This window comes from Diachasma alloeum, unplaced genomic scaffold, assembly GCF_001412515.2.
Source record: "Diachasma alloeum isolate Michigan unplaced genomic scaffold, Dall2.0 Dall_scaffold_00659, whole genome shotgun sequence".
NCBI lineage: Eukaryota > Metazoa > Arthropoda > Insecta > Hymenoptera > Braconidae > Diachasma > Diachasma alloeum.
This window is the reverse complement of record NW_021680791.1, coordinates 19,068-32,308: the sequence shown is the minus strand read 5'-3', so window position 1 is coordinate 32,308 and position 13,241 is coordinate 19,068. Positions and strand designations below refer to the sequence as shown.

The window sequence follows — 13,241 nt, the reverse complement described above, 5'->3', positions numbered from 1 at the left end:
ATGTCCAGGGGGGGGGTAGAGGGGCGATGAGGGGAAAAGTCTGGGGAAGGGGTATCCAACGGTGGCGGGATTTACATTTTAGGGGGCAGTGTGTAGTGGGAAAAAATTGTAGAAAAGTAATAAAAAATAAATCAATATGCCTCGTCACAGTATTGAAAATATTAAAAAATACCACCATATCAAAAAATTCAAAAAAAATCAAAGAATTTTTTAAGATTGAAAAAATGCCAAAAATCGAAAAATTTTCCTTTTATTATTAAAAATCTACGTTAACAAATGCCAAGAAAAATATGGAAAAATTCAAGATTAATCTCAATGACTCAAGTATGGAATAAAGCTGCCGAGTTTGGTCACAAATTTTTCCAGTTAGATTATATATTGAAAAAACAGCAAATTTTTTAGTTTATCAACAAATAATAAGTTCAATATGAAAGTTGAGTGAAAAGGTGAAAAAAGTGAAAATGGAGAGGAGAGAACGAGAAAAAATCACCTTTTGTTCTTATTCCAATAAGATAACTGGATCAAAAGTTATACTCTGGCAAATTTTGGTTAAAAAATGAAAAACAAGTGGATAATCGCATTTTCTGTATATGGGTATAGTTTATGTTGCTAACAAATTAGCAATATGCTTCCGAATGGATTCTCTATTTTTGAAACTTATTAATCTTATTTTTTATTGTTTTGAATAGTGACACCCATATGACCTCGTGTGACCCCCATATAATGCCATATTACTCCAATATGACCTCATACACCCCCTATATGACCCTCATATGAACCCATATCACTTCATATAACGCCATATGAGCCCATATGACCCCGTACAACTTTTATATGACCCCATATAAACCATATATGCTCTCCATGTGACCTAAAGCTTCATATTGCTACTATACAACTTAATAAATAGTTATGGTGTTTTCCTCATCTTTGCACTTCATCGAGAAAGCATCAAAACAATCTTTCTGAGCCATGATTTCATTGATATGACTATTAATTTTTCCAGTTTATCATGAAAAAAATGAAAAAAAAAATCTCACTAACTATATGATGTAGCTCAACAGTGATAGATGCGATCCGCATCATATTCCGATAGAATCAAGAAGCTATCAATACAAATTTTTTAAGCCATGATTCATTTCATTCTGATAACAATTCTTGGACTGAGTGTCGAAAAATCGATTTTTGAAAAAATACCAATATTTCACAAACTCTATGAATAATTCAACTTTAATTGGTGCCGATGAATAGAGCATATTAACGTCTATATCCATGGGAAAATTCATGAAATTTTATCAAGCTCCTATAACGAAAATTGCGAAAACAAAAATTGAAAAAAAGGACACACACATACATACATACAGACACCATCTAAAAATCGCATATTTAGACTTTTTAGACCATATTTAGTTACTCTGACAGAAAAATTTGGAAACTTAATTTTGAACGATTACAAAGCTTCCATTCGGAAGCAAAAATAGAAAAATGGGGACTTCTGAAAAATTGAAAAATGTTTTTTAAAAAATTTCCTTTCCTGGAGACATTCTGTGAAGGGTCAAGATGCATCCTGATTTTTTAAAGATTTTTTAATCAACTTTTTCATAAATTATTTGCATTTTGCAACTAAAATAAACTTTTCGGCGTTAGCGGCGAATCAGCTTTTTCGTAGTTCAACTTTGAGCGCGTTTGGCGGCTTGACGGTTGAAATTACGAAAATGCTGCCATTGACTTTTTTGTAGGAAATTTCATGCTCTACAAATTGAGTCTTATGCATTTTTATCCTATCTATCACGGTTTCGTCGGCGTAAAGCAAGAAAGGTCACGTGGACGCTTAATTTTGCAGTTCTTAATTTTTTTAAACAATTTCCCGGTTTGCTACAATTCCAAAAACGTGGTATGTGTTTCATATCATTCTTCCGCATGATATCTCATGGTTTTCATCCTTCTTCTATCATCCTTGATTTCGGCCAAAAAAAAGTCCTTATTTGACTGGCCTATAACGGATTTAGAGAAAAATGGCAATACGAGGTTTTTCACAAGAAAATACAATTTATAAATATTGTCTATTTATTTAGTGTTTATTTTCAAGTGATGAAGAATTTGAAATGAAGTGGAAAATCAATTTTTTGATTATTTTGCAAATATTTTTGGAAGGAAGGGGTTGAGAGAAAGATGTCAAGCGATCTTTCATGTAGAGAATTTATCATAGTTATTTATTTATAGTTTTATCATATTGACAAAATAAAGGGATGAAAAAAATGGTTTCCCCCGAGACTCGAACCCTTTATTACTGGGTTATCAATCCAACGCTCTACCCACCCAGCCACCACGCTGTTCTTGAGAGTGATTTTTTCTGTTCTCCATATACATAATCTCCTCCCTATCCTTACATAATTTTTTTTTATGGAATATTATCAATGATTATTATATTTCATCAATTAATTTTAAATTCGTCACAATTTATTGACATGATAAACTTGTAATTAGAAACACAAACCCACTCCGTTTCCTATTGGGCAAAGCCCCATAGTGCCCTTAGTAGGCCTGTCATAATATCCTTCAGCCCGGGCTAGTTTGACGAATTTCCAACGCCGTTCGCACCATCTTCTGACTCGTAAAAGTACTTCCATCTTACAATTGGTGCCCTGTAAAGGACTTGTTACCTCCTGGATACCACCCAATCATCATAAACAAGTTTTTACGAAAATTACGCAACAAAAGTACGTTTTTGTACTCAAAATGTCTGTCTTGGACCTCGTTCGATCCCTCTCTTCTCATGAAAATAGCCATCGGTTAAAAAAAATCTACAAAAAATCGGTTTTTCTACCATGACTTGGCAGATTCCTACAAATAAAATGGCGTCGGCCTTGCTGATAAATAATTTGCATTTTTTTTACATAAATAAGAAAAGCATGAGAAGAGAGCGATGCGTTCCGCTACTCTCAATACGGGGAAAAAGTTTCATTGATTCTCATTGCATAGAATCCAAGAAAACTTGTTTTTGGTAAACGTCTTTTTGTGGTCGGTTCCGTTACCCCTTAACACATGAATTCACTGCGCATAACTCTGTTATGTCCTGGTGAATAACCAAAGTTATTCCCCAGCAATGAGCGCCAAAATTCAAAACTGCCGTGGAAATTGCCTCGATCTGGATCCGTCAGCTACCAAAGCCCTGATGGGCACTCCAGCGAAGAAAATTGGGAAAAATAATTGTTGGAGGGAAATTTAAACACTGATTTGAAAAAATTAACACAAAAGTGCTAAGGGAGCACGTAACAATCTATTTATTTCGACTTGACTAACTTCTAACTTGGTATTTTAAAGGAGATAAATTTAGGTGTTCTCGCTGAACTGTAGGGTGTAACTAACTCTAATTTAACTCTAAGTTTTCAAATCTTGGGGCTGAAACCCCTCCCTACTCCTTCGCACAGGATGCGCGCGCAGTTGCTTACTGTTAGGGGTAGAGGTGGAGGTACGTGACGTCACGTCTCTTGGGGGAAGGGACTCATGGGCCCGACATCGACGGACCGGGCAGGGGCCAAAATATCCTTTTTTTTATTTGAATAAACCGCCAAACTACACTAACGCCGCGCCTAGGAACTTGGTCGCGACGTCACAACTCAACCTAAGCTTCTCAACTCACTTGTACCGTATGTCGTTTGGCACGTTACGCGCATGTGCACCGTCGAGGGAGTGAGAGAGGTGGCCCCCAAAATCTACTCCTTTCTGGCTCGTTTTCCGTTTACGAGTCTGACATTGCAGTGCCCTTTCCAGTATATAGTATATTTCAGTGTGTTAATGGGACCGCAATCGGACTTGAGTGGTTTGATAGCTCAGAGATGGCGCTTCAAAACGCCCTTCATTGCGGGAAAATTTTTTAATTTAAATCGCTGTTCTGATCAACTTAATCTAGGAGCCGAGAATTAAGTCATACACCTAATATGTTCTTCTTTCCCATTGTAATCAATCAGAGTGGAGTAGTTCGGGTCACATGACTCCTTCATATCAGTTTTATTTGGAAAATTTTGCCTTTTCCTATCAATTGTTCTCCCATTGTTTATTCAAAAATTCTCCAATATTTATGAGATACCGGAAATTTTCTCTAATTTTCGAAAAACTCGTAGATTTTCTCAAATTCCTTCAGAAAACCTCATAATTGTTATGAATCATGGATTTTAGTTAATGGATGGAAGCTTTGTATTATAATAGTTGATTCAAAATTTGACATCTGTGTTACTGAACCGATTAATAAAGTAATATTGATTTGCAATGTGATCGGTATTTTTCACTTGACAAAAAAAAACAAAAAAAAGTGGAGAGACTCCAACTCGAAACGACGATTTATCGTTAGGTTTAAAATTTGTAATGTTGTATAAAAAAAATTCTGCCTTTTGTGAGTAAAATTATTGAGACAATTGAAAGAGGTCTCGGAGGGAGAGAGTTAAAAGAGAGCGCCGGGCTAAAATCGCGGCGGAGAATCAACAGAGTACTTTTATCTCCTAAGCAGAGCATCAATGGAGGCCCCGTCGGTCAGGAAGATCAAAAAGAGTACGAGGGGAGAATTCCAATCTCAGAAAGAGATCGAAAGAAGTCCTGGGAGCTCAAAAACAAGTCTCATATTTCGACTCGGGAATCGTTACGGGAAAGGCTGACTCATCCACTCAGGAAAGGTGTGCAAAATTCACAAGGGCCTTCACTTCAGGGCAGACGTCATTCTGAGATTTGTACACCTGCCCTTTTCGCTTTGTGAACAAAAGAGTGTTCCATCAGAAATGTCAGGTTAGCCTCGATAAGGGAAAGGCTGACTCGTCCACTCAGGAAGGGTATACAAACTTCACAAGGACCTTCACTACAGGGCGGACGTCATTTTGAAGTTTGTACACCTTTCTTTAGTTATGAATGACCGCATGAATCAAGTCGTAATTTGAATCAGTACACACTTTTCACGAAGTAAATAATGTGCAAAGTAAACTTCATTTCGAACTTTGTACAGCTTTTCTTGGTCATTTCCGAAGTTTGTACACCTGCTCTTATGCGATAGTTTGTTTATTATTGAACTGAGAAATTCTTATAATTTTAAGGGTGTACATACTCGACTCATTTTGAAGTGAAACTTCTTTAGGGAGGGTACGAAAAATTTCAGCGCGACACGAAAAGTGAAAGGTTTTGAGGGGAACGGGTTAGTCAGTAAGTGGGGGGCTAGTCAAGCGTAGGGGAGCCGCGCGTGAGTGAAGAAAATCCGAGGCGACACGAAACATGTAAGGATCGGTAGTGGGGGTAAGCCTAGAGTGGGGCCGTACGCCTTGCTATGCCTGAGACCAGGGATGGGCATTTCGGTCTAGAGACAGTTTTTTACATTACGACGTGAAAAACTGGCAATTTATCTATAGAATGTAATAAATGTAAAAAATGTAAAAAACTCAAATAACTTGAAATTTTGACATTTGATATTGAAATTGAAATTTGAAATTGGTATTTTACATTTAAATTTTGAGTTTAAACGTGAAATTGAAATTCTAAATCAGGAACGCAAAATTGATATTTGAAATCTGCAATTGAAAATTGGGAAATTCTGAATTCTGCATTTTAAAATGATGAACTCTGAATTTTGAAATTTAGCACTTCTGAAATTTTGAAATTTTGAAATTATGCGATTCTGAAAGTTGAGATTGTGAAATTTGAAGTTCTGAAATTGTAAAATTTCGAAATCCTGAAATTTTGAATCTTGAACTTTGTAATTCTAAGATTGGAAATTCGAAAATTTCAAATTCGAAAATGAAAAATTTGCAATTTTTAAATACTCAAACTCGAATTTGGATTTTGAAATTGGAATGCAAAATTGAAAATTGAAAATTGAAAGGGTAATTTAAAATTGAAATTTGAAATTCCAAAATTGAAATTTTGGAATTTCAAAATCCTCAAATTTGAATTTGGCTGTTGAATGGAAATTGATAATTGAAAATTTGGATTGGAATTTTAAATTGGAACTTTTAATTTAAAATTCAAATTTGAAATTCAAATTTTCAATTGAAATTCTTAATCTGAAATTTGAAGTAGAAAATCAAAATTGAGATTAAAAATTGCACTTGAAAATCTGAAATTGAAATTTTTTATTTGCTTCAATTCCAAAATTAAAAATTTGGATTTTGAAAATCCTGAAATTTGAATTTCCATTCTGAAATTGGAATTCTGAATTGGAAATTGAAATTTGAGATTGAAATTTTGAATGAAAATTAAAAATTGAAAACTTCAATTGAAATTTCGAATTAAAACTTTTAATATAAAATTGAAATTTGGAATTCAAATTTAAAATTGAAATTAAAAATTGCAATTAAAAATCTGAACTTGAAAATTGAAAGTTTTTATCTGCTGAATGGTAAAAAATGAAAAAAGTCATTCAAATTTTCTTGTTATTAATTTCCTAGTATCCCATCGAATTTCTATATATAATCATAATAATAATGCTTTCTCAAGCATGAGAAGCGAAAAAAAAATTTTCAGGAAAAACAAATTGGACAAAAAAATTTGAGAATACTAAAAAGAAGTTTCACTTCTGTCGCGCGTGGACTCCACGCACTCTGTTTGAATAACGAAAGAATACCCATAATTTCGATTCCTCTCCTTGTTTTTTTACATGTCCTTATATTTTTCCAAAGTTTGTACACCTCTCCTATTTGATTGTTATTGTTTTTTTTAAATCGATTTGTGCTAGCTTTCACAAAGTTGGTACAGCCTTAGAAAAATCTATTGAAGCAAATTTTGTTTGCGGAAAAAATTACCAAAACATGTAAGCTTTCAAATGCTTTTCACTTTTCCTGATTGTGCTGATTTGGCTGTGCTAGTTTAACATGCCTCAAAAATCATTTTATTCGTAATGTAATGGACCCGAGCGGTCTGGCTTCAATGTAGGGATAAATCACACGCGAATAAATAATAGAATTTATGTCACGGCGACCGATAAACCGCGTTTCTAACCTCGCTCCGCTCGGTTCAAACGCGGTTTACGGTCGCAAGACATGAAATATTATAGACCGCTCGGGCACAAACTTCGTTTTCAACGAATGTGAATACAGACCTCGCCTTCGGCTCGGCCTGTAACCTTCACATTCGTCGAAAACGAACTTAGTGCCCTAGTGCTCTAATGTACTATTATTATTTAACCTTTTATTAAATAAATAAGAACTCGGACTGACCCCGAAGGTATTAGGCGAGTATAGAGTGTAAAGAACGTAATTAGAGACTCGTCGAATAACTGGCCTAGAGTAGCAACGAATTCGCGAGTTTTTATATTCCATAGTGTATTCGATTGCATCAGGTCGTTGTCTTCGGCTCACACCTGCGAGGCATCGGGTGACGTCTTCCGGCGCGCGCGAAGGCCAGTCGTCGGGGCGCAAAGTGCTGACGGTGCACCTCAGTTATCTACATTCATCGGATATACGTGGATTTAATGCACGAATATTCAACGTTATTTGATATTTCTTCATTCTCTGTTTTGTTCCGAATATTGTGCCACTTTCGTGTCCTAATATTATCCGGATCAACAGAGGAATTACTCAATGTTATTTAGGGGCATAACAGTAAGAAAAAGAGGAATAACATTCATTCGAAACATTTTTCTGTATCTCTCCCGGTTTTTGCGGAAAATTATCTGCTCACTGAAAATGGGGACTAATTTGTTTCTAACAAATGATTGCATGACTGAAGGAAAATATAACCAAAAAATTTGGTTTTTTTACCTTCAAAAACCTGAAATGCAATAATAAAATTCCATCGACCACTTGAGGACCATGGGAGGGGGGTATTGCGTATGGACTAGGTATTTTACTGATTATTTTTCCCTATCGGATTTCGACCAATCAGAGCGCAGTATTTGAGGCTATCCGATAGTTTTATTTCGGATATTTCCTCCTAGCTTTTGAATATTTCGTGGTAGTTCTTCATTTTTTTATCTCAATATTTCGCAGTAGCTCTTAATTTCTTCGGCTCATTTCAGATAGAATCTTATATTTGACAGTCTATGGAAATGGGGGTATTCTATTAAAATAAGTTGTTCAAATCTTCTCCAATTCACCTCCCGATGTTATCCACTGCACTCTACTTGGCCAAAATCCGATTGGTAAAAATAATCCGACAAATACCCCTCGAGATTCAAAATTAATCGGGTATTTCCCTCAAGCTCCCCTGCAAACAAACCATCGTGCCAAGTTTTGCAGGTTAAAAATTCCCGAGCGCTTGACACTATTATTTGTTTGCAACGAAGCTATCGGGAAATACCCGATAATTTAGAAGCTCTTGGGGTATTACTACTGACTATTTACTCAATTTTGATCCTCAATCAGAATTGAGGAAATTGTCCTCCGAATACTACTCAACCTTCAAAATTTAGCTGATATTTCTCTCAAGCTTTTCTGCAAAAAAACGAATCTGTCAAGTTTTTGCCGAAAAATCCCTCGTACAGCGCACTCGAGATTTTTAGCCAGCAAAACTTAACACTTTCATTTATTTACAACGTAGCTGTTGGAAAATATCTGATAATTTTGAAGGTCTCGGGGTATTACAACTGACAATTCGTCCCCAAATAGCGAATTGGGTAGAGCTGCGCTTCATTTTGTTATTTAAAAAATCGTGCTTCTTAAATAGGGGGAAAATCCCCGCGACAAAATCTCCGCATTCAAAATCCTCGTCTACAAAAATCGCCTTATCCAAAATCTCCTCCTATGATTATCCCCTCCTACAAAAATTGCCGAATACCCAAACACGAAATTCTCTCTCCCTCTTTTTCAATACATATACAAAGAATTATCCTATAATGAGGAATCAAACCAAGTGGTATTTACGTTTACAGCCCGATCCATCTCTTCTCAAATTGTGCCACACAATAAATACCCCTAATCCATTACAAACACATCTTACAATTTTTCAGTACCCTAACGTCAACGAACATAACATTACAACATTTTGTTATTGTATAAAATTTTATATAAAATTTCAATTTTATATAAAATTTCATATAATGACCTGTGTAAGGTACTGTATTAAAATATTCAATAGAAAAAAAAAGAATTAAAAAATTAATGGATAAAAAAAGGCAAATTAAAAGAGCAAAATATGAAAAAAAAAATTAAATTTCAATTAAATTTTTTTAAACATTATATGCAGCTTCCATCTCTCGTGTTTTTATATTTTTGCATTATATATATCATGTTCCTGTAAAACTTGATGATGAGATGATCTTTTCTAATTCGAGTTTTTTATATGCAGATTTTTTGGAACAATCAAGGATATCAGTGTAATTATCAGTTTCATTAGGGATGTCTGATCTTCTTAAAGTTTCATTAGGGATTTCTGATGGAAACTGTTCAGTCTTTTAATTGAGTATTGTTCCAATCACCTCATCGCCAGTAAATTTAAAAATTCGCATTGTACATCGTTCCATCTCCCTGATGTCATGATGACCTATTTTATTTCTCTTGGACACATCTGTATAGAATATTCGGTCTGTGCTCTCTGATAAACAGGAGGAAAATGAGAGCTTTTCGCCTGAGAGTACCTAGTTATTTCCTCAAATGACAAGCACTCATCTTCCTCTCTTCCACACGTTGAAAAAACAATAATGACCGTTAAAAGGAAAATAGAAACGATCGGTCTTAATCTGTTGGCGATATATCAAAGCATTTCCATAATTTCCGTAAGAGATGAACGATGAGTAACAGAGTAACAGACACACTTAACTTCCGAGGAATCTTTGAAGATATTTTTTTACTGATAGCAATATGAAGCGCGCTGCACGCGCTCGTCAGCACGCTCTCCATTTTCGTCGTTGAACAAATAAATCGTTACGTCTACAAAATCGTTCACTCCTCATGAACGTGAGGAAAATGAAAATAAATCATAGATCAGGATCACAAATAGAAGTAGATTTCAATAGCATCATCATTTTTTTAATAGCCGAGTCAAATCAATTATGAATTTTCCTGTTGTCTGTAATTAAGGAGAGGCTACTATGAGTTTTTAAATTCGCGAGCTATTGGCGTGAGATTAACTGTGCATTGAAGATCGATTGTATATGTCTAAAAATATATAATTGGTGCAAAAACTCATTGTTTATTCTTCGATTGTCCTGCAGACGGTTAAAATGTAAAAATTCTTCCAGGGCCTCCAATTTTCGAGCTACAGAGTTTTTTTTCAAAATTTTTGAAAAAATGTATATAATAGCAATGACGAATTAGTTTTTGGAAATTCGACTCCTACACAGCTAATTTTGTTTTGTTTAATATTAAAATTTGCACCATTCATGTAAAATAGGCAGAAAAATTATCCCTAAAATATTTAAAATATATTTTTGATTCTTCCAGAAAAATTTTTCGGGCAGTTGTTCACTATTTACATCGATGTTTATCCATCTCAGGCACGATAATAAAAAAACTACATTATATTTTACCCTATTTCATTTTATTTATGAGCCTCAATTCACAACCTTACTGTTATTATTTCTCATTGTTATGATAGATAAAAAACATACTGATGGCTACAGCTGATAGTTGATAACGCCAAATTTCCTTCTCACTTTTTTGTCTTAATTAGTCTATGAGTAGATCCACGCCAAATCAGCAGGACAAAAAAGTCTATACTGGGGATATTTGTCTCTATTTTTTTCTGAAAACATAACGATTAGACGAAATTTTGAAACAATAAAAATTGAAAAATATTCATAATTGAGGGAGTTATAATTTTTTGAAAATTGCTAGTTTTTGTAGAAAAAATTTTTTTTTCAAATTGGCCTCAATATTTCTGCAGGCCCGATAGTTTCAAGCTATCAAATCGCTCTTTGGCACACTCAAAGAACATGAAATACCCTTCAAAATGAGATGTCATACATAGTATTAACTTCAGTTTGAAGGGGGTTGTACGAGAAAACGTTTATTTTTCAATCGTTAATTACTCAAAAAGCTCATTTTTTAAAAACTTGAAATTTTCACCCAAAATTTTCAATAAAATGAGCAGAATTTATTGATTTTTTTTCAGTGGGACAGGTATAAAAAATGACCGAAAATCCCATTGCCCGACCTACGGTGAAAGAGAACCTAATTGGTGTCAAAATTCTTGTCATTGTATTGACGATTTTTGGTGAAAATTTCAAATTCATAAAAATGAGCTTTTTGAGCCATTAACTAACGATTTAAAAAACAAACTTTTTCTCGTATAAACCCCGTCAAACTGAAAATAATGCTATAGCTGTCATCTCATTTTCAAGGGTTTGTCATGTTCTTTGAGTGTGCCAAAGGACGATTTGATAGCTTAAAGACCGACAGATTTTGAAAAAAATAATTTTTTGGACAAAAACTATCCATTTGCGAAAAATCATAACTCCTTCAATTCTCAATATTTTTCAAGTTATCTTTTTCTAAAATTTTTGTTTAATCACCTATACATCTTTCTGTTGCCCATTGCTCCAAAACGGGATATTACGTTTCATCGTTATATGGAGATTTTCATCAATCGATGAAAGAACCATCGATTACCTCGCATATCTCGCAATATTTCCAGGATACCTCATATTATGAGGTATCCTCATTTTATGCTCATAATTTTTCAACCTGAATAGCTTGTAGAACGCCGAAGTCATCATAGATGGAAATGAAAAGAACTGGAAATTAATCTTCTTCTTTTTCGTAGGTGTATCGTCGTCTCGTAACTGCAGTCAACGACATTGAGAAACGTCTACCTTTCTCCCATGATGATCGTCTCGGTTTCCTCACATTCTGTCCCACTAACTTGGGTACAACGGTTCGGGCTTCAGTGCATATCAAAGTCCCCAAATTGGCAGCCAATAAAGCCAAACTCGAGGAAGTCGCTGCTAAATTTAATCTCCAAGTCCGTGGTACTCGTGGTGAACACACTGAGGCCGAGGGTGGTATCTATGACATCTCGAACAAACGCCGTCTTGGGCTTACTGAATACCAGGCAGTCAGGGAGATGCACGATGGCATCGCCGAACTCATCAAGATCGAGAAAGAACTCTAAACCTATCAATGGTCCCTGCTCTTTGCCTAAAATCATTCCCCATCCCTCTTTTTCCATGTGCCCATTTTGAATGAGAAGTAATAAGATAAGATGGAGCATCAAAGATAAGACGTCAACAATCTTCAGCCCTTTTTTCTCCTAAAAAAATGGTCCCACCTTTTTGAGAGAGGAAGAATAAAAAAAATTGAATCAAACATCAAGCATTTTTAGTAGTGAACGAGCCTGTCCGGTAAACCAAGAAGAGGAAAACATTCTTCTTACTCCAACGGCGACTCGAACTCGTCTTATTAAATTGATTTTTCCTCATTTTAATGAATTTCCGTGTTACATTTGGAACAACTCTTGTTCGTCTATCGCACTATTGAACACAAACAGAATGAAGAAAACAAATGGAAAACAAATTCACTCGCGTAGCTCAATACGAAATGGGCATTTTTTGTTTTATTTTATTTTATTTTTTCATTTTCAAGGAAAATTTGTCCGCAGTATATTTCCTCTTTTCTTGGACGAAATCGTTGAATAATCACTATGGTACGATTGCATCGTTGCTTCAATATCGTTATAATTTCCTGGTATTAAATAAGGATTGAGTTTATTATGGGGGAATGTGTTTTCGTCATTTTCCCCTCACCCTCTGCTTATATGTGAAGAAAGCAACTGTGATACATAAGTAGTTGCGAAATTGTACGATCCCTTCATGAAAAAGAAAAGGGTCCATCAGGGATTTTGAGATAGTTTGCTTCGACGTTAAGATTATTCGTATTTCCCTCCCTCCGTACCAGGCAGAGCAGCCATTTTTGTTTCTTTTGCCATAAAACCATTTTAGAATCATCTGAAATTGGAGGCATACATAAGCGAATTAGATGAAATAAATTCTCAGTAACACTAAGAAAAACCAGATGTATCGAATGCAAATTTAGAAAATGAAAAAACATGAATAAAAGATATTACACCATGATGTTCGTTATTTATCAATCCACCCTAAATGTTTTTTTTTACTTGAGCATGGAAGCTTTGTAATAGTTGAATTTGACTACATATATTCAATTCAATTTATTTCCTTGATGTTACAAAAGTATTCTTTGTTACACATCTATATATGCTTCTCTTACTCTTTATTTCAATCTCTAATCTCGTCTTATTTCCTTGTTTACATACTCTAGCATATTGTGCATCAAGGGCGGAAAGTCATGTTTTCCCGCCCGAGGTGCACATGC

The 13,241-nt window shown here is 34.9% G+C and overlaps 1 protein-coding gene across 3 annotated transcripts in view; it reads left to right on the top strand.

The window, feature by feature from the left end:
• LOC107044012 (arginine kinase) overlaps nucleotides 1–12,982 on the top strand; it is a 167,973-nt gene extending 154,991 nt beyond the window's left edge. For all 3 annotated transcript variants that reach the window (XM_015265738.1, XM_015265737.2, XM_015265739.2), the window contains exon 4: nucleotides 11,677–12,982. In XM_015265738.1, coding sequence (XP_015121224.1) covers nucleotides 11,677–12,024 — 348 coding nt within the window. In that variant the 3' untranslated portion in view covers nucleotides 12,025–12,982. The remainder of the gene's footprint in view (nucleotides 1–11,676) is intronic.
• The last annotated feature ends 259 nt before the right edge of the window (nucleotides 12,983–13,241 follow it).